Source organism: Chiloscyllium plagiosum, chromosome 9 (genome assembly GCF_004010195.1).
Source record: "Chiloscyllium plagiosum isolate BGI_BamShark_2017 chromosome 9, ASM401019v2, whole genome shotgun sequence".
Lineage (NCBI taxonomy): Eukaryota > Metazoa > Chordata > Chondrichthyes > Orectolobiformes > Hemiscylliidae > Chiloscyllium > Chiloscyllium plagiosum.
Genome location: NC_057718.1, coordinates 33,226,820 through 33,248,782, shown reverse-complemented (window position 1 = coordinate 33,248,782; position 21,963 = coordinate 33,226,820). Strand labels below are relative to the sequence as shown.

The 21,963-nt window shown below is 38.1% G+C and overlaps 1 protein-coding gene across 3 annotated transcripts in view; it reads right to left on the bottom strand.

Annotated features, from left to right (window-relative positions):
* Positions 1-1,398: 1,398 nt before the first annotated feature.
* Positions 1,399-21,963, bottom strand: part of socs5a (suppressor of cytokine signaling 5a) — a 64,075-nt gene continuing 43,510 nt past the window's right edge. Inside the window, exons 2-3 of one of the 3 annotated variants that reach the window (XM_043695673.1) lie at positions 8,937-10,199; positions 1,399-7,068 (exon numbers count right to left, since the gene is read on the bottom strand). In XM_043695673.1, coding sequence (XP_043551608.1) covers positions 6,994-7,068; positions 8,937-10,184 — 1,323 coding nt within the window. In that variant the 5' untranslated portion in view covers positions 10,185-10,199 and the 3' untranslated portion in view covers positions 1,399-6,993. Of the gene's footprint in view, positions 10,200-21,963 lie in introns of all 3 variants that reach the window. The other 2 variants (XM_043695672.1, XM_043695671.1) reach the window with 2 other exon arrangements.

The following is a 21,963-nucleotide window of genomic DNA, read 5'->3' as shown; positions in this document are numbered from 1 at the left end:
GCATCTGCCTGTCCTTATAGCTCTGCAGCCGGAACAGGACCGGGCGAGGGCGCTGGTTCGAGCCGGGCCCGCATATTGCAACCCGGTAGGCCCATTCTACCCTTACCTGGCCTGATCCAGCCTCCAGATTTAAAATCTGTGGAAGCCACTGTTCGAGAAACACTAAGCTGGCCTTCCTCTTCCCGTTTGGGAAGGCCCAGCAAACAAATATTTTTTCGACGACCCGATCCATGGCCGATTCTGCTATAGTCTCGGAGGTCGTGGCCTTTAGCTCCGCCCCTCCGATTCAGTGCTCGATTTCCTTGATGTCTCGGTTGTGCTTTTGTAGTGCAGCTGAGAGTGAATCCTATCGGCTCCAGGACTCTTTGATGAAGGCGTCGATCTTCGCGTCAAGTTTAGAGATTATTTCCACGAGGCTCGCCACCATAGGTAAGTCCCCCGGTGCGGCTGCGGACGCCTCTGCTGCAGCTGGGGAGGGGTACCTGCCTGCTGAGAACTGTGGGTTCGCTTCCCTTTAGTCATTTTTATAGGAGATTAGATTGTTTAAATTCAGTACTGAGCAACTAATTACATTAAGTAAAAACTATTTTAAATGATTTGGAGAGTGTGGAGGAGGCTGATAGCCCACTTTGCCCAAATCTTGGGAGGAGCACTATAGACTCAGACTTGCTGGGTCGCCACCATCTTGGATCCCCCATAATAGTAGATTTAATTCCCTAAAGGGCAATGGTGAACCACATCGGTAACAGACTAATAAGCCTCATATTCCAGATTTAACAATTAAATTTCACCAGATGCTGTGGAAGGATTTGAATGAGTACATCCACAATATATCTGAATCACTGGATTCTACTTGAGTGATATTATTGCTATGCCACTGCTTCCCCAGGATTGGAGACTTTTCTCTCAGAAACTGTATCTTTGGAATTCTATCCAGAGCCCCAAGGGATAGGGTCAGTTTTTGGGAATAATCAAGATTGAGGCAATTATTTTGGGAACGCTAAGTAAATAAAGGGAAATAGGGTCTGAGCAGGAAAGTAAAGTCGAGAAAAAGAGAGTTTTAGCTATGCTGTTATGAAATGGTGGGACAGACTCAAGGGGCTGCATTGGCATACAGCTGCTACTATGTTCTTACAGAAGGTGTAAAGAATTGCAAAATTAACTGACAGAATTCTATCTACTTGTAACATCAATGCTACTGACCAAGATTGACATACAAAGTGATTAGAATGCAGAATTCAAAGATTTTCTGCTTATGTTAAGCAAATCAATTTTATTAAATGTGGCTTACAACACGCACCAGCCTTAAAAAGTAGTCCAGTCATTTGCAAGAAGCAGCAGCACTCTAATTTTGATACTTGATAATCAGAGAGAACAAAAATGCACAATACAAAGGCATTTTGTGTCTGTAGTCTTTATTTCATATTAAGACAATGAAGCCAGAGTGAACACAGAGGAAGCCTTCAGGATGTAAAGAAAAAAAAAATGGTTGCAATATTACAGCAAGTGAACAGAGCTGATAATACAAATGATCTGTTTTATACAACACAGAATGAGCATTAATCTACAGCTAACAGAATCAGATTATTTTTATATGCAAGGTAAACAATACCCTGGACAGGCATTTTCATGTTAATATAACAGAATACATTGTACAATAAATGCATTTATTGGCCATGTGCGAAAAGCTGGATCTTCAAAAGCAAATGTAGCCAGGTTTTTAAAAATTCAGAAGAACTAACATTTAGTTATAAACAAAACATTACTTACTTTACATACCAATAGCAATTAGCTTACGTCAAAGCATCTGATACGTCAATTGGCACACAATTCCCTCACAGAAAAAGAGATTTATGAAAATCTCAAAGTGCACAAATGTATTTGTTTGAGGGGATCAACATATATGCAAATAATTACTTTCAGCTAAGCTGCAAAAATACTGTTTAACAGCACATTCATACAACTTCAATGCAAGATAAAGCACAATTAGAAATAAATGACCAGGTATACTACCATACAATAGGGGGTCCCATGCTTACATTGTAGAACCCACAAAAAAAAACTGCACATTTTCTTTGAAATAGAAGTTTTTTTTTCCTTGCTCAGAAAATTTGCTAACAAATCCTAATGGATGGATTCAAAACATAACACGGCAGCTGCTGTATCAAATGGACCTTGTCACCATCTTGCTCATAAAAGTCTACTGAAATTAAATCATTAAAAAGATGATCCAGCTTTTAATTTCTTAAAACTAAAATCTAAATAAAGTTTTCTACGAGCTTAAAACACTGAGATAAGTTCTTGCTGCTCAAACAGGTGGTGGAACTTTGTTATTTTAGGCAACTTTGATGGAAGAAAATCGAAATTGGAACATATATCACTAAGATTTGGTTCTTCCTCAAACACAGACTAAATTGTAGTTCTAGCTAATGTCTTCAGAATCCCTGCAGTTCATCCATCAGGCTGTTCAGATGAAAAAATAAACCAAGGAGTAAACAAAGAACCCAATATTTTATTGAGCTTTAGATATCTTGGAAAGTGCTTCAGAATTCACCAAGCAAACTAGCACAAAGAGGAATGAAAGCAAAATGACATTCTCTGCATGCCACTGTGCAAACAAATACATAGACAATCCCAATTTAGTTTACTGGTTTAATACCTTATAAGGTAGACTGAAAACACTCAGGAGAAACGGCAAACTTAATTAAGTTCTACCATTTTGAGGACCAAATGAGTCAAAGTGTCTCATGTAAATTACAAAAAAAAAGAAAAACATCAGTGCAATATTTTGCCAAGATTTAAATTCATACATAGAAATTCAATTTCCACATTCGCTATCCTTATGGCCACTAGGTGCCATTTCAAAGGCAGCTTTGTACTGTGGACCCAGAATTGAGACTGCCCTAATTCAGAGTTCAAAATGGCCATTGAAACAAGGTGGTTTATTTTCATCCAATCATTAACTTTTAATATCTTTAATCAAGTTGTTAATGTGGTAGTTCAATATCAAACTTTACTTAGGTCACATTTGGAATACTGCGTGCAGTTCTGATCACCACACTACTGGAAGGATGTACATGCTTTGGAGAAGGTGCAGGGGAGGTTCACCAGGAGCTTGTCTGATCTGGAGGGTTTTAGTTATGAGGAGAGGTTGGATTAACTCAGTTTGTTTTCACTGGAAATACAGAGGCTGAGGGCAACCTGAGGGATCTACAAATTTATGAGAGGCATAGACAGAATGGATAGTCAGAGGCTTATTCCCAGGACGGAAATGCCAACTGCAAGATGGCACAGGTTCAAGGAGAAGCGCATGAAAAATGTTTCATATGGACAGTGATGTATGCCTGGAATGCCAGTAGTGGTGGTAGAAGCAGGCACATTAGCGACATTTAAGGTTTATCCTGATAGCACACGAATGTGAGGCAAACAGAGGGACAGATACCACACATGGGCAATAAATAGCAGGTCTAAATAAGAACGAGGAATCGGCACAAACTTAAATGGGCCTAAGGATCTCTTCCTGTGCTTTATTTTATTGTACAGGTCTGTATCATCTTACCTGGCCCCACCCAAGACAATATTAACAAAGTTGTACCAATTCTCACCACCTTTTGAAAAACAAAAATCCTTGTGAATTTGGAGCTATTGAAAACTTCATTTCCAACCCCCCCTAACAAAAAGGTAAATTTTCAGAGTTTAGCCAACATTTACTTGTGAATACATTTAACTGTATCAGTTTTGAATAGTTCTGATTAAAATCCATTAAACATATCTGTGTAATCTAGATCAGCAAACAAATTAGGATACAACCTCTAAAGTGGCTTGAAAATTACATGCAAAAAACTATTTGGTTTGTACTTCACATGAATTGTTTGCCTTCAGGCCATAAAGAGCTATTAAATTGATACAAGATACAATTGTCACCAAAAGCTCAACTTTAATTTATTGAAATATTACTGTAAAAAACCTTAGTCTGGAATCCTGATGGGAAGTGTTCAAATGTTATCCAGCTTGCACGCACATACAGGACAGTATTATCCCACTGAGAATCAATTGGGACCGTACCATATTAAACATTTGGTGATTTGGTAGGTAGATGATCTCTACCTAACTATCATATCTACAAGTTGCTCTCGGTAAAACAGTTGAGGTTTAAAAGTAACACAAGTACTGAATATAAGAATGAAAACAGCTCAGAAATTAGGAGTAGGCTGGGAAGGAGTTCAGTTTGTGAAAGCTACTTATAGAGAGATAGTAATTACTTAAAATTGATCTTTATTTGTTTGTTTGTAAAACCTCCACATAAATATGGGAGCTTAAAAATCTGAAAACCTGTGCAATAATGAAGGCACAAAAGACATTAAAGATATTTCATTAGAAAAGATCCATACTCAATTATTGAACTTTTGAATAAAATCTGAAACTCGCACCAATAAGAAACCAGTGCAATTGGCTGGTGCAGGCCTCAACAGACCATTACTCATTGGTCTAACACTAGCATTTATGGAAAATGGTATAAGAACACACCCAGACGAAAAGCAAAAGAAAATATCTGCGTTTACAATGTCTTTCATGTTGAAATGTCAAGCACTTATACAAAAATTACTTTTCAATGAAAGGGACAGACAGGCAAACACAGCAACTTATCCACATTAGCACCATTTTGCATACACTCAACAGATAAGTGACCAGTTAATCTGGTTTGGATGATACTGAATGAAGAGGCATAGTAAGCTCAAAAGAAGAGAGCTCCCAATTCTTTGAATAATGCGGTAGAATTCACCAGAACAGGTGCACATCTTTGTTTGATTTACCTGAAGTATGTACCTTATTGGAGATTATGCTCCAACTACAGAAAGATTCTCAAAAGGAACAATATCATATGTCTATTTTGCTTTTAGATGAGCAATATCCTATTTGTACATTAAAGATTAATTAACAAAAATAATGTTTTATTTCAGTTGCACTCTCACTTGATGTGAAATCTTCAGAGAAACAAAATGTCCCTTCAGATCTCTTTTTTCTGAACAGCCAAGATTTTAAAAGTTTGGAGAAAATGTTAATGTTATTTCCAGATAAAGGATTTTGGACCCCATTCTCAATGCCAGGCCCCTCTCAACAATCTGAGTAAAATGATGTCAGAAATTGAGAATCTGTCCAACAAGATCCTTTTAGTTGGAAAAGAAAAGCACAGTATATCATGTTCTTTTAACAAATTATTGCTTCCAAAAAGCACCTCAAGTCAGTAAATCAGGTAATGTTGATCAGAGTTCCACATTAACAATTTCAGGTACTGATGAGAACAAATTTACACAATTGAATTTCCACAATTCTATAATTTAGGAGCATGCATCACAGGGCTCAACATAAAGATGGCGATTTTGCTAACGAGCTTAGATTAATTGAATAACTTTGTGCAGGTACAGAAATGAAGATTAAAAAGAGATGCAGTTGGGATATACACAAAATTGTGGGAGGTTAACTATGCTGGTGACAAATAGTTACAACTTAAATGTGTACGCTCTATACATCCAGCAAGACAAACTACATGATCAAATGTATGGCAAGAAGTAAACCTCAAATATAAAACAAGTGTTTACAAAGTTTACTGAATAGCTTAGAAGTTCAAATAAACCAAATTTGAAAGAATTCTGATGTGATAAAACTGAAGTTCAGCTTCACAACGTGTGGGCAATATTCCAAATCAAGCATATAACTCTTAAAATAAAAAGACATAGGATGGCCAAGGAGTTTTCAGACTTGTACTTATTCAGCGCATCAAATATACAATCGTGCTATTAAAGCAAGTCTTTCAAAAAAAAGTATATCTTAAAACAAAATAGGGAATTGAAGAATTGTTTTTAAAAGCAGATTTTACATTATAACTTCCTATTTCACCCGGAAACTGATTGCCAATTTAATAAATTCACTTTCCAGTAATCACAAGCAGTCAAACTAAAATCCCGGCTGAACATCAGATTTTGAATCAGTACAAGGACACAAAGCAATCTGGTTCAATAAAATAAGTTTGTGCCCGTTTTTTCCTAAAAATGTAAAGCAATTCTGCTAAATGCTGCTTTTTCCTTAGTCACAGAAGGAAAATACACAGCATGCAATACACAAGCTGCAGAACACAAGACCAAATAAGCTGATTTTGGATAGAAATGGGCTACATGTAGCCAAAACTGCAAAGGCAGTCCAAAATGGCTCTTTAGACAAAAGAAGTTAAGGATCACAGCATTTTATTGAGCAACTATCAAGCTTCTGGTCAGTATTGCAGAAATTTCATTTGCATCTCAAGAACATGACTGGATTTTTTTAAAAAAAAGGTGTCAGAGTTATTTTGGAGCCAATACATAATAAACATTTTCCTTACATCCAAGTAGTGGATACTTAAACATTTTGGATACTTAAAGTTTTGATAGAAAGAAAATGTGAAAGTAAAACACCCCTTGGAGTGCATTCTTTTCTTTTATCATTCGTTCACGTGATCAGGGCATCACTGGCTAAGCCAGCATTTATTGCCCACTGCTTATTGCCCATAGGGCAGTTAGGAGGCAACCACATTGTTGTGGGTCTCGAAATAAAAATAAGTGAAAATGATCAATAGTTATGACAAAGTAGGCTAATTGAAAAGGATAACAAAGATTACTGTTTTCACCTTTTATGGAAAACATCAAGGTAAATAAAAATCTTTTCTGGATGTTTACTAAAATATTAAGTTCATGTTTTAAATTCATATTTGGTCTTGGGTCACAAATATTTTAAATGATCACTTTCAAAATGCAAACATCCTAAACAAAAAGTCAACAGAAACGTTCATTAACTGTAAGACAGAGTGACCTTACTCCTTCCCATCATATTTGGAAGTGGCACCATATTCAAACCAACAATACTAACAAGGAAAATCATTTGCAGAAAGGGGCAGGTGGTTCATTGTCCTGGTGTTCTGTGATGATTTAGTTGTATAGTAGTGGAAGAAATTGCTGATGTCTATTTCATAGCAAAAAGTACTTCCAGAATAGGGTAGTAGTAACTGCAGATCAAACTGCAAGGATGTCCAATCTCCTAAATTATAAACAAAAACAGAAAGTGAAATCTGCTCAGAGCTCATCCTCCTCTACCTTAACATAAGACCCTGCTGTAGTTTTACAAGTCCCTAGGTGTTCATACGTGCATGCTGTTATCTGCCAATTATTTCAAATAGAACTTGTGGAGATTGCAGATTTTTTTCCTCTAATCAGTTTTAAAATGTTCTTCACACTTTAAATTTACATTCTGGTCCAATGCCCACCTTTAACTGCCAAAGTAAACTGTTATACTTCAACTGCACAATTTACAGCCTGGATTCTCGCTTGCACACCATTAGATTTAAATACATGAATGGCTTGATTTTTGAATTTCTAAAGTCAATTTAGAGACCTTTCTTCCCTGCCGTTTCAGTTATTAAAAGGTTCTCCTAAACTGTTCAGGCAGATCTTACATTAGGGCATCGGTCCTACGGTCACTCATGTCAGCTAATTTTAATTTGGGATTTGGTACAAAAAATTGCAAGGGCCAGTTTTTCTGATGTCCATTAGGACAACTGCTACTAAAGTACAAATAAAAGATGCCCATTCTCAAAAAGAAAATGCATGGAAACTATTTCAAGATGACAATCTCAAAAAGGTCAGGATGATCCTAAAATAGTGGTTTTCACAACCTCAGGTCATCCCAAAAGTGCTTTACAGCAAATGAAGTTCTTTTCAATGGTGGTCACTGATTCTGCAAGAAATGTGGCAGCCAATTTGTGTGCAACAAGCTCCCGCAAACAGCAACAGGTTTTAAAACTGGCACTATGTAACAGATAAATATTAGCTATGAGACTGGGATAAGACTTTACAAAATAGTGTTAAGGGATCTTTTTCATCCACAGGCAGGAGCAGACGGTTCCTCAATTTAACATCCACTCTCAATGACAGTGCAGTACTATAAACACCCAGTTAAGCACTCGAGCTGCATCATTAAGTACACAACTAATATCCTGAAACCACTCCAAAAAGAGTGTATTAAAAGGAAAGAAAAATCTTTGTAGACAAACAAAAATTAGATCTTTCCAATTTGATTAAAATCATCCAGATTAATTACCAGAATGTCAATTCAACACTAGAGGTGTTTGATCTCAAAGGATGACCTCATTAAATTGATTTGAATTCCATCATGATTTCCAAGAACCTATAATAAATGTGCATATTACATGTTTTAGCATCAATTTTACAGAGCTCCACAGTTGCCCTAATCAAATGATTTTGATTTGACCATATCCTGCACAGAGATGACTATAAAAGCTAGTAAATTCCTAGAAGCCAACATAATAAATACATGCACATTAAATTTGTAGGTAGAACAGCAGTATCCACTAAAAATCTCAGATACCACAAAGTGCTCAAGTACCTGAAAGAGTAACCACAAACTAAGTCAATTCAAGCCCAAATAATTCAGAAAGAATTCTTACAAATAACGTTCAACTACATACCCAATGAGTAAGATTTTTTGGCAACTCAAAAAGAGCCAAGAATCATTGGGTGCACTTCTCATATGACCTTTAATGGTTCTCATTCTAACCATCGCACCCTTACTTTTTGCTTGTAATGGTACTCTTTCAGATACTCTTGCAGAGGTGGAGGAAGTGGAAGTACATCTATCCCATCATATGTTGTACAGTTGCAGATAGCTGCACGGCAGATGTACTGCAGACTAAAAGGAAGAGTCCTGGTCAGTGGAACAGTAAGCAAAGGTTCAAAAAACATGCATGAACTGGGATCTTTATAGTGTTCCAGAAGGCCAGTTACTGTAGAAGAGTGAAAAACACAGGGATCATGGGCATCAAAACTAAAATTGTGATTCCATTGCTCAATCCTTGCATGCAAAGAGCGATTATAACGGCGGAAGCTCACAGAAAAAAGGTAGTCCTCTTGTGCGGAGTCCCTGAGTAAAAAAGTACCTTCAGGCTTGCCATCAAGGAGAGCCTCCGCTTCATAACGGTCCATCACTCCCCAGTAACAAGAGTTACTTGTAATCTGTAGTAGGTCTGGTACCAGACAATGAATGTAATCAATTTGTGTGTGTACTTTCCAGGGCCCAGGTTTGGTAGAATGACTAATGTTTTCTGCTGCCACTTGCCGTGATTTCTGTTTGCGTGCCTGGAGACAGAGAGTTGTGGTGTCTTCTTCAGAGTCCCAATCTCCATTTGTTATTGCACGACTGTCACCAGAAAGTTCACTCATCCCAGGTGCTAACTTTGGTCCCAGCTTGTATGTTTGATTAATTTGTGCAGTTGATTCAAAGGTATGTATAAGAGCATTGGGAGGAGGATCAACTCCTTCTTCGATGCTGAGTCTTCGTCTTTCACGAAGTCTATCTTCTTCATCTTCTGCAGAAGCAAAAGTTGGATCAAAAGTCTCAAGCCAACAGGCTGACTGTGAGCTTACAGGAGCAGTGTGCTGCTTAATAAGATGCCATTTTTGTGCTAGGTCTGATCCAGCTGGAAAAGGACATCTTTCAAGCATGAGTTCAGAGAGCAATATTTTTCTCCGGCTGGAAAGTAAGCTCTTAGATTGTTTATTGCGGGCTCGTAGTGGAAAACACAGTCCTACAGTTTCTTGCAATCGCTGGCGTATAGATTGCCGTGTCATACTCCGATTAGACAAATTATCCATGTCATGTATAGAACTTACACCATAGCGTCTTTCACGTCTCTGTAATCCATACCTTGTCCGACTAAAGCGTTTATCGACATCAAAGGACATTTGCATTTTTGTAGAGCAAGAATGCTTCTTTTTTCCACCCCATGGAGCATGTCGGGAGTAAGAGTCTCTTCGAACAAGATGAGAATCTGGTGGTGTGGCCAAGTTTTCATTCTCTTTATCTAAGTCAGTTTCAACAATCTCTGGGATGTCAGAAACACAATTTCTATTCCATTTATCTGTTTTTAGACACGTGTCTGCAACCAGTGGTATAGTTCTGTTTCTGTTTAATGGACTTAAACCATGCTGAGGCAAATCACTAGCTTGTACACTTACATTTTTACTAACCGAACATTTCTGACAGTTTAAGTCATTTTCATTTCTGCTTCCAACTTCATTAACAAAAAGGTTCTGACATCTGTATTTTAAATTGCTCCACATCTTTCCAACTTTATCCATAGGTTAAACACGTATCTAAGGATACAAGAGAAAAATTTTTTAAAAAACTGAATAACAATTCAAAAATAAGACTATATCCAATCCTGTACCAAAGTTACGTAAATCAGAAAATTAATACAGACTGTTTGAACGCATATCAAAATAAATGCAATTCTGGAATGGAATAAAATTCTTGTGCAAACAGAATTTTTCATGCATTCATTTGCATATCTGAATTCCATTCTTTTTTATCAGTGAAAAGGTTTAGAGAACAGACAGATTTAGTCTAGATAAACTGTGCCAAGTCCCAGTAATGTCTGAAAACTTCGCCATTGGCTGTAAAAACCAAAATAAAGTCAGCAGTAACAAAATTTGCATTAATTTGGTACTACCGCAAATCAAAATAGCAAAATACTCCAGATGCAATCTATTACTTTTGAAATGCAGCCACTTATGGACACACATAGCCACCAACTTGCAAACAGCAAAATTTGATGAATGTGGGCAGCACGGTGGCACAGTGGTTAGCACTGTTGCCTCACAGTGCCAAAGACCCGGGTTCAGTTCCCGCCTCAGGCAACTGTCTGTGTGGAGATTGCACATTCTCCCCGTGTCTGCGTGGGATTCCTCCGGATGCTCCGGTTTCCTCCCACAGTCCAAAAATATGCAGGTTAGATGAATTGGCCATGCTAAATTGCCCGTAGTGTTAGGTGAAGGTAAATGTAGAGGCATGGATCTGGGTGGGTTGCTCTTCGGAGGGTCAGTGTGGACTTGTTGGGCCGAAGGGCCTGTTTCCACACTGTTAGTAATCTAATCTAACCTGTTTCCATTTATGTTGATTAGATAGAAAAATTGGCCAAGACACCAGGAAAGTTGGCTGCCCCCTTCCAACCAGTAAACAGAGATGCTTTACATCCAACTGAACTACTGAAACAACAGATAAAAGTAGTTTGATGTACTTAAGTACTCAGACATTTTTATCACATTTTGTAAAACTAATTTACTGGTAAGGTAACTGGCCTGCAAAGCTCCACAGAATGTTAGTCCAAATGCCTTCACAAAGCAGATACAGGCACAGTTGTACAGCATGGAAACAGACCAGTCGGTCCAACTCATCCATGCCAACTGGATATTCTAAATTAATCTAGTCCCATTTGCCAACATTTGGCCTATATCCCTGTAGAGCCTTCCTCTTCATACACCCATCCAAATGCCTTTTAAATCTTACAGTTGTATCAACTTCCTTTGACAGCTCATTCCATACAGTCATCACCCTCTGCGTGAAAAAGTTGTCCCTTAGGTTTCTTTTATATATTTCCCCACTTACCTTGAACTCCCCTGCTCTGGGGAAGAATACCTTGGCTATTCATCCTACCCATGCCCCTCATGGATTTTATAAACTTCTATAAAGGTCACCCCTCAGCTTCTGACACTCCAGGAAAAATAGCCCCAGCATATTCAGCCTCTCCCTACAGCTCAAATCCTCTAACTCAATGGTCACAAATCTAAGTGACACCACTAAATTATCACCCAACTGGTGTTAAAATTGATATTTTAAGATCATAAAATGAGTACACAGTTTAACTTTTGGATGAATCCTTCAAAATGAAAGAAGTATCTTAACTTTAACCACAGAACGTTATTTTTCCAAAAAAAAGTGTTCCTTCTGCTAAACCTTTTGAAGGTACGGTATGTTTCAAGATGCTGTAGTTTAAATTTTATTCAGCTGCGACAGACTTGCTACTGATCCAACCCATTGAACATAATGACATGATCCTTACAAGGAATAAGGAACTTATTCTCAAAGACATGTTCTAACATGTCAGTTACAGCTAACTGGGCAATTTAGTTATGACTAGATATCCCCAAAAATATGAACCTACTGTAGTTTATTATGTGTCCATAACAGATTTTACATGAGATAAAGAAAGTTGCTCCTAACAGGTTTATGCTGTAACATTTATTCATTGCAATTGGCTCAAAAAGGAAGTTTAGTATCCTCTTTGGAACATACTGCATCTAAACAGAGCCACATAAACTGTTGGATGTCTATTTCAGTCATTCATTCATAATAAACGTATAATAGTTGAAAAACATCTAAAGAACGGCTGAAAGCTAATCTTAAATGCACTTTGCTCAAGAGTGTCCATCTTTATTTTAAGAGCACTTTTTGAGCTTTATTTTTGTATTGTAATTTGGAGTTGACAGGTTTGAGATACTTTTATGTAGAAAACCTACGTTCAGATTTTTCAATAGTCAGATAATACTTGCTGTAGTGTAGATGGGAGTTGTGCATCAGAACCCTGCAGAATCTCCAATGTACCAGACTTGGTGGGAATTGCCTTGGAAATTGAAGAATCTGTTGGGCAATTCTCCAGGCCTGGAATCCTCTGAAAATATCCATTTAAATTGAGAATTGGGATGGTTCTGCTGCAATTCAGCAAATAGTTACCCAGTAAAAAGGCAAACTATTAGAAGTCTAACCTGAAAAACTAATAAACTAAACCCCAACCCATCACACCCAACCACCACCCACTCACCCAGAACCTGACCTCTGCTCCAGGACCTGAAAATCCCATCTACCTAAAACTGACACCCCCCTCTCCCCAAGGAGTCCAATATTCCACTATCCCTCCCCATCCTTCTAAACTGCACAGCACAAATCTCAGACTTGCCTTACCTCTCTCTTTCATATGCACTACTGAAGTGGCTAGATGACATACTAGGCATTTAAAGCATAGAACATAGCAACTGACTGTGAACAAGGGAGTATTGTTTACCGTCAACCGTCCTGAACTATGATGAATGTATCAAATTTGAAGTACAGCTCCACATTTCAAAAGGAGCCTTATTTGAAACTCCCAGCAAAAATGTAGAGCTTTTCCTCAACATTAAAAAAAAAAGGCAATCTGAGTGACTGGCAATCCTTGAAAAACATTCCAGACAGACAAATAAAATCAATGAATTATAAAGTGACCATAGGCTTTTGTTAACTGTCTTATGCAAGTGCAGTAAGTTGATCGAGCTGAAGTGCCAGGAGATGTGGATACACAATAATTACACTTTGTATGCATTATAACGATACTTGGTTCTTTAGAGCAGCACTGTTGATTGTTCAGCCATCAATGTATGTAGACTGGAGTTTCTGTTCCAACAAGCTGGTTACATTGTTACTTCTACAAAGCTCCAGATTAACTGCACAAAGCCAAGTAAAATTCACCCAGACAAACAGAATCATAGAGATGTACAGCACGGAAACAGACCCTTTGGTCCAACTTGTCCATATCGATAAGATATCTGAAATTAATCTATGGAATTGTTGACGAAAACTTCAGTCAACAGTTCCAACAATGGACGAGATACATATGGAGTTAACTGCACATTTCCATCATAAACAAGTGGCAAAAACATTTGATTGAAGCATATACCTATTCCAAAAATATACAATCTTTTTCCAAAATACTTTTGAAACAGTGGAATATTCTTCAAAACTTTGCAGTTCAGTACAAGCACACAAACAATATTCTCAGTCGAAATGTTCAGATTCTAAAGAAAACACAACTTTGCCTTTGTGATCATTTGTTTCTTTTCCCCAATCTACAAAAGGAACATTAGACAATTTAAGATTTCTGTAAGCTGTACATGCTCAAAATGCTCCTAGATGTGGGTCAACTAAATAAAGTACATGTATCTTTGGGGCACATCTGGGATATAAAACACTACATTAATACTTTCTCATGAAAACTGGTGGACGAATAAAATATATTCTAAGCAGCAGAGCTTCAAAATGTTCAGTGCCTATTGTGTGAAAAGGCAAGTGCAATATTAAACTAATACTTTAAATGCATCCAAAAATCAAAACGCAAGTTGCAACTTACAGATGATTACCAAAGTACAATTTACTAAGAAGCCTTCAAGGTTTTGGTGGATAGGTGACAGTGTGGGGCAAGACACTTGGTAAGCACTTCTACTGACCAATCCCTAGGCAAGGGCTCTCAGAAAATAGATGAATAGTCAGGCCAAATGGGCCAATTTTAGTTTGGCAAGCTACAACTAGCATGCCAAAAGGATCAGAGCTGAGTCTTCAATTATTTAAGAGCTATATTGTTGACTTGGATGAAGGGACTGAAGTGTACTGTAGCCATATTTTCTATCAATACAAAAGAAGAGTTGGAAACGGAAAACAAATTCTGAAAGGGGACAAAAATAATATCTGCAAAAGGTATGCTTAGGAGAATGAATAAAAATAGCTGACAGGTGGGAATAAAAATAATAGTGGAAGATCCAAGGTTATCCAATTTAATACGAAAATTAAAGGAGCAAAATATTTAAATGGAAAGTGATTACAAAATGCTGCACTACAGTAAATGGCAAATAGCACAAAGGTAAATGGAATCTTTATTTTTATTGCAAGAGAATTAGGTGTACAATTAAGGGTTTTGATGCAACTCTACAAGAGGCCACATCTAAAGCAATGTACAATTTTGGTCTTCCTTGATCACTAGGGAGATGATAGGAGTAAACTGTTGGAGCTCTAGATTCTATTGGACTTCATTGTAGGCTCTTAAAAATAGTTAGTACAATTCTTGCTGCACTGCTTTTAATTTTCAAAAATTCCCTACATTCAGGAAAGATTCAATCTGATTGGAAAACAGCAGATGTAACAAGTTTGTTTAAAACAAAAATGACAAAAAGCAGGAAACCATATGCCAGCTGGTTTAACAATCTATTAAAGAGCAAATGTTGGATGATATTTCTGGACACTTAACTAAGTTCAAGACAATTCAGGCATGTCAAAATGATGTGGAAGGAAAATCATGTCTAACCAATTTATTGAAGTTCTCCAAAGTAGTAACGTGCACTAACAGCAAAAGCTAATGGTTAAAGGTAATAGATTGGTATGGTTGAAATAGAAGGCACAAATGGGTCTTTTTCTGCTTGACAAAACATAATGAATAGTTTGTTGCAAGGACCAGTGCTGGGGCCTCAACCTATTCTATTTTTACGTGTCTATATGTAAAAGCAACTGAAAGTGCATTTACTAAATTTGCTGATGACAGATCAATCAGAAATTAAGTTGTGAAGACAACAAAAGACTACAATAAAGGAAATAATTAGATGGGCAAATGGGAGAACAATTTGGGAAAAAGTGCTATTGTCCAACTTGGCAGAAAGAATAAAAACACATTCTAAACTGCAAGAGATTCCAAGATGCAAAAAGGATCTAGGTGACCGAATCAAATTGTAAAAGGTTAGAAAGACCGCGTCAGAGTACTGTACAAGGCTTCCTATTTGAGGAAGAATGCAAATACACTGGAAGCAATTCAGAGAACGTTTATTGAAGGATAATTGGAATGGCAGTTGGTCTTGCAATGAAAGTTGGACAGGTTAGGCTTGTATAGGCTTGACTGGCTTTGAGAGCAAGAGGCAACTTGATGAAAATGCAAGGTTGGAGGGGTCTTGGCAGGGTGGATGCAGAAAGGATGCTTCCTCCTGCAAGAAAATCTAGAACTAGTGGTCACTGTTTCACAATAAAAAAAAAGGTTGCCCAGGCAGAGAAGGCAAATTTTCTTTTGCACAAATTTGAGAGAGAGTTTCAAAGTCTTTCAATATTTTATTGATAGATTCTCCAGAATCTAAGGGTGAAAAGTTATTGGAGTATGGGCAGGATTGTGGTGTAACCAAATCATAATTTTATTGAGTTATGGAGTAAGCTTGAGGGGCTGACTCCTTTTCATATATTCCATGAGGAATATATTTGCTTTGGAAAGCAGCTCAGACCTATCAAAACTATTGATCTTATTTGTTAACCCAACACATTGAAACTGACTTCATATAAAAACGCAATTCTGAAGTGCAAGAGCTCCGATACTTTTGAAACAATATCCACTCCCCCTACTGTTTCATTCAATTATTTTAATGCACAACTTAATATCTGTCATTGCCATAATGAGTCTAATGCATGGCTTTGAGGATATATTTAAAAAATAAAAATTGATATTTTAACACTAATAATATTGAAAATTAAGCACCTGATTTGTGACAGTGGAAATAATGAGATAAGCCACTGAAGTATGAACTTGCTACATGCAGGAAATTGCTTTTAAAATGGTGGACATCCTGGGTTGCTTTGAAAGGCTGTACTGAACAAGAATTTATTATTGAAATTGTCTTAATCTCCACCCCCCCCCCCTCACCTCAATGTACAGGTAGTTCTCCTATAATGTATGTTTATTAAATGCGATTTAGCTATAACACTATCAGTGAATTGCGGACTCTTTTTAACAAAGCAAAATCTCGTTTGCTATTACACAATTCCATCCCTGGCACTGACCTGAACAGCAAAACGCAGCCTCACAATCCTGTCTGCAAAATACAAATTCAGTGTGTTCAGCTAAAACAGGAATGCAATCAGCTGTGCAAGCCTTGAAACTGGACATTGTAGTCTACATTTAAAAGGAACTTTACTTCAAGCCAGGTGAGAATCGCGTGGAGGACAGGACTTCTGCATCGGCATAACGTGGTTAGTCGGCACATGCACTTTCTGGTGGAGAGCTTCGTAAAAGGTACAAGGCGGAAGTCAAATGATTTGAGTGTTAAAAGTGTTTTATTTTAATGAAATAATACAGTAAATTTATGATTTTAAGATTCACTTAGACTGTGCTATCGTTTGTGTTAGGCTAACTATTTTTGTTTTGATTTTTACTGATATTTTTGGCGGTTCGGCCCTAACCCTGTTTTTCCCATAGACCCCATTATTTATATTGCATAATTTTTTATAACACTGTGTTGCACAGGAACGTAACTACCATTGATTTCTGGGATGATGGAGCTGTCAAACAAGTGTATTGAAACACAAGATTCTGAAAAGACTTGACAGGGCAGATGATAAAAAGAAGTTTCCTCATGTGGGGGAAATCTAGAAATATTGTGTAATTTCAAAAGAAGTGGTTGTGCCTTTAAGACTCAGATGAAGTGCAATTTCGTCCAAGGACCATAGATTTATGGATTCTTTACACAAGGGAGCTTTAGAAGGCACATCACTGAATAGCTGAGGCCAAAGCAGACAATTTGAAAATCCAAGGGTTGAAAGGAACAGATAGAAGAGTTGTGGTGAAGGTCAAGATCAGTTTGAAATCATATTCAATGGTGTAATAGGTTTTGGGAGCCCCAAAACCCCTGCCCACATTTCTCCCATTCTTATGTAAGAGGGATTAAGGATAGATTGTGGTCCTCCTGTCCTAAATAAAGAGCCACTTGTGGGGATATCTTTTTCAAAAGTACTCAAATGACAAATTCTTTAAACAGTTTCATAGCAGACACTAACCAGAAAGAATTAAAAATAAAACCAAAAAAAAACTAAAGTTGCTATTTGAGATCACTGACATTCATCTGACTATGTTACAGAAGAAATTAGGTTCAAAAATAAAATATGGAATTACTAAACTGATCACCTGCTTTCTGCAAACTGAATCAAGTTCTTAATTTTAAATTGACATAGTCCCAAAGTGTTCATTCATTCCACCTACTGGAGGACTTAGGAAATACATACAGGAACACATGCAGGGAAAAGATATTCTTAGATTCCTATTACAGGGACAAGGCAATATTAATTAAATGGTTAAATTGTAATATAACCTGGGTGTAAGTGGCAGTGAATAACAGTGCACAAGATTAGACCCTGCACACTAATGTAAGAGTGGGAGGGAGGGAGGAAGAAATGGGGAATCTTGTGGAATAACTAATATGGAAGTATTCTAGTTGAATAAATCTATTTCATGCTGCTTTAACTCATGTCTGCTCAGGACAATTTGTTTCTTTCACCTCGAAGTTGCTATGTTCTATTTAAACATGCACACAATTCATCTTCCCAACATGGGATACAAGAAAAAACCTGTTTAGCATTAAAGTCAATAGGGGAGTCAGCTTTTTAAAAAAAGTCAAGATGCATACCTTAAATATCATGATATTTAGGCTCTGATTTTGAAAATCTTAAACGAGACTTAAAGAATGAACATATAAATCTGTTGCAGGTTTTTTGAAACTATTAGCAACATAGCAGCCAACACAGCTGACTAAATACTTAAATTTCAGAAAACCTTACGCAAAAGGTTCTACATTGCCAATGGTGAAGTTCATGAATTCACTGAACAGGATGCATAAGAATGGCATTCAAATAAATAAATTAGCTAAGTAACCAAAAGACATTCCACATGAACATTCTCAGGCTAGAAAAAAAATTACACAAAGAGGAACAGAGGAGATCACTGTCGAGAACCTTGCTTCAACTAAATAATTATCAAATAGATTATCTACTTGGCGAGGTAAAGTCCTCTAAACTGCCTGTTAATGTGGTTTTGCATACTCCAGTTCTCGGTTCATTTGTTCAGTCTAGTAGCACTCCTGTCCAGTGTTCCTTGCAGAAAAGTGAGCTTGTCACCAAGTCAGGTCTCCATTTTCAGCGAGCATCCACCAACACCATCAAATGATTAACCACACAATTGCAGAAAGGGATTTGATACGGTCAATAGGATTGGCTTTCATCTTTGAAAGCTGAAAATGTGTTGCTGGTAAAGCACAGCAGGTCAGGCAGCATCCAAGGAACAGGAGAATCGACATTTCAGGCATAAGCCCTTCATCAGGAATGGCTTCCTGATGGAGGGCTTATGCCCGAAACCTCGATTCTCCTGTTCCTTGGATGCTGCCCGACCTGCTGTGCTTTACCAGCAACACATTTTCAACTCTGATCTCCAGCATCTGCAGAGCTCACTTTCTCATTTCATCTTTGAAATCAGAGACAGTGTGCACAGACCTGGCAGTGTAAATAAAGTAGATCTACTGGAGTTGTCAACCAGCAGGTCAGTTGTACATAACCAACAAATCATTGCCTGAAGCAAAAACACTGCAGAGAATAAAGATTTGCATCCCATTCTTAACCATGCAAGATTAATTATAAGTAGGTTTAGGGGTACTGTAAATCCAAGTTTATAGATTAAACCAGAAATAGAAGACAGGTAAATGAGGAGGATAGGTATTTCACAGTGGATAGATAGAATAATTAGTATGAAGTAAGGAATTAGACAAATTGTGTAAATGGAACAGTAGTACAGTTTACTTATCCAGAAGTATATTATGGCATAATAGATAAATCTGTTCCTACAATGAAAAAAAAAATCAGGAATGTATAGACCTTTGTTTCCATGCTCCAAAACAAAATAGGAAGATTTGCCATTTCCATTTCCAACATGCAGGCCAACTTAACCACATTAAGCAGAAGCACAATGGCTATACAAACATCCCAAAGAATGAATTTTAAAAGAAACAATTCATTCACAGATTGAGGGCATCGCTGGCTAGGCTAGCATCTCTAGAGGGCAGTTAAGAGTCAACCATACTGCCTTTGGGGTTGTAGTCACATGTAGGCCAGGCCAGTCCTTCCTTAATGGAAACTAGTGAACCAGTTGAGTTTTTCCGACAATCAACAAAAGCTTCATGATCATCATCAGACTCAATGCCAGAAATTTACTAAATTCATATTCCACCAACTGCTATGGCGAAATTTAAAAACTTGGGTCCCCTGAACATTACCTGGGTCTCTGCAATAACAGTCCAGTGACAATACCACTAAGCCATCACCTCTCCATGAAATGTTCACAGTTTCACAAGGATGTCTGCAAGTGAGATCTGAAGATGACAGATATGATCACTGACAAATAGGTGACAGCTGCTAATGGCTGTAACCTCTGTTGACTGGACGTTGGAAGAGGAGCACAAAAATGAAAAGCTCATATGGCCTCTAATGGAGGGTCTAGCGAATAGTGCACATTCTTAACTGTCCTCTTCCTCTGCAGCAAGTTAGAGACTGCCAGGCCAGAGTGGAACTCCTCACACACACACAAGATGTTTAAGAATTGACCATCACGGATCAAACCTGCATCTTAAGACAGAGGCTGTAATATAGACAATGAAATAGCCAAGACTTACAAAACAACCAATTTAGTTTTCTGTGTTACAATTTTATCTTTACTAAATTTTCATGATATTAAAAGCAAGCAAACACAAAGTTAAACTTCGGATCAAAATGCAATCAAGTGACTGAAAGCAGATCATTGAAACTGATCACAATTAAATTTATTTGCAACAGCATCAGTGGAAGTAACTCAACCATCAATTAAAATAGGCCAAAAGTATATTTTAATACAAAATGGAATCAATTGTGAACAGCACTGGTTAGTATTATTAACTGACTCAACACCATTTAAAAAGTGCATTGCTGGGAAAAGAAATATTGAAGTTTCTCCCATTGAACTCATCAGGGCAATTCAAAAGAATACGAATTCAAGGGCATAATTAACACTTGTATGAGAAAACAGCTATGATTGGTTGCCAAGTGGATACCTGACCTATAGAGGTATTGCCATGGAGAATGCAGCCATTATTGCTGATTAATAATTAACCTCCAGACTTTGTTTAACTTTTAAACCAGGGCATTCTGCTGAGAAATAAGCCAGCCAATGGCTGTCACCTATTTTGTTTCATTGAAGCAGGTAAGTGCACACTATTTTGGCAGAGAACAGGATCTTGTACACTGCACTGCAAGCCATACCAACAATCCTAAATTGAATGTGCAAGGAAAAATGCTGACATTCAGGACTGCCAGCATTTGCTGGACAATCCCATCTACAATAGGACAGTGTTACTAGTTTTGTAAGCATGGACTGAATGGGAATAATCAATACCTTGCTTGCTTCAAAAACAACCAAAGGGATATGCTGTTTGATCTGAGCTCATATACGTGCTGAACAAGAACACCTGGCACCTGTTTCAACTCAGTAAACCAGGCTGCAGCTATTCACAAACAGCCTCTTATGGGGCAGTGATAGTGTCCCTACCCAGAACCAGGAGGTGCAGGACCTACCTACTCCACAGGGGTGTAATAATGTCTTTGAACAGGTTGATTAGAAAATATAACCTGGGGAAGTCAGCCAGTTTGCTTTAAAATTTAAACAAAGTCTGGCACTTAACCATCAAGTAGTACTACTTGATGCATTCTCCATGGCAATACCTCCACTGGTGTCCACCTGCTAACCAACCCGCTCTCTCCTCATACAGATAAACATGGCAAGAATACTAATTTTAAGGGGAAAACCAAACTGTTTTGAGTGTGCAAGGCAAAAAGCTTCCACAGCAGGACATCTGTCCGCTCCACGCTTGCAGCAATGCGCCGGCACCTAACCTCTCTACAGTCTGCCCTGCCGCAGCTGAGGGCCACACTCTCTCAGTATTGCAAAGGACCCACTCTGTACTACATCCTCAGGAGAATCCATACTCTCAACAAACAGTATTTCAATTCCATCTCAAACATCAAAAACTGTAAGTACAACAAACTTTTATCCACCCACCTCCATAACCAGCGCTCCTCAAACATTCCAGAAGATTCCCCTGGCCTCGGAAACACCATTAGCCATGCGGCTGATGCAGCTACCACCACGACGCTGATTGATGATGTCACTTCTGCCCCCATCATGGCCACTCCCACAGCCACTTCCGCCCCTCACATCAATGCTGATGCCACAAGCTCAGTGACTTCCACCACCCCTACTGCCGTGTCTGCCACCACGTCCGACCCTACCAGCGCCACTCACCTGCATTCTGCTGACACGTTCCCCACAGACCCCACTGTCACTATTCCCACCCCCCAGAACCCCGAGGGGAACACTACCCCTGCTCATGACTCTACCCCCATTCCCCCCACCATCACACCCACTCCAGGTACTGGCTCCGACCCCACTCCCAGCTC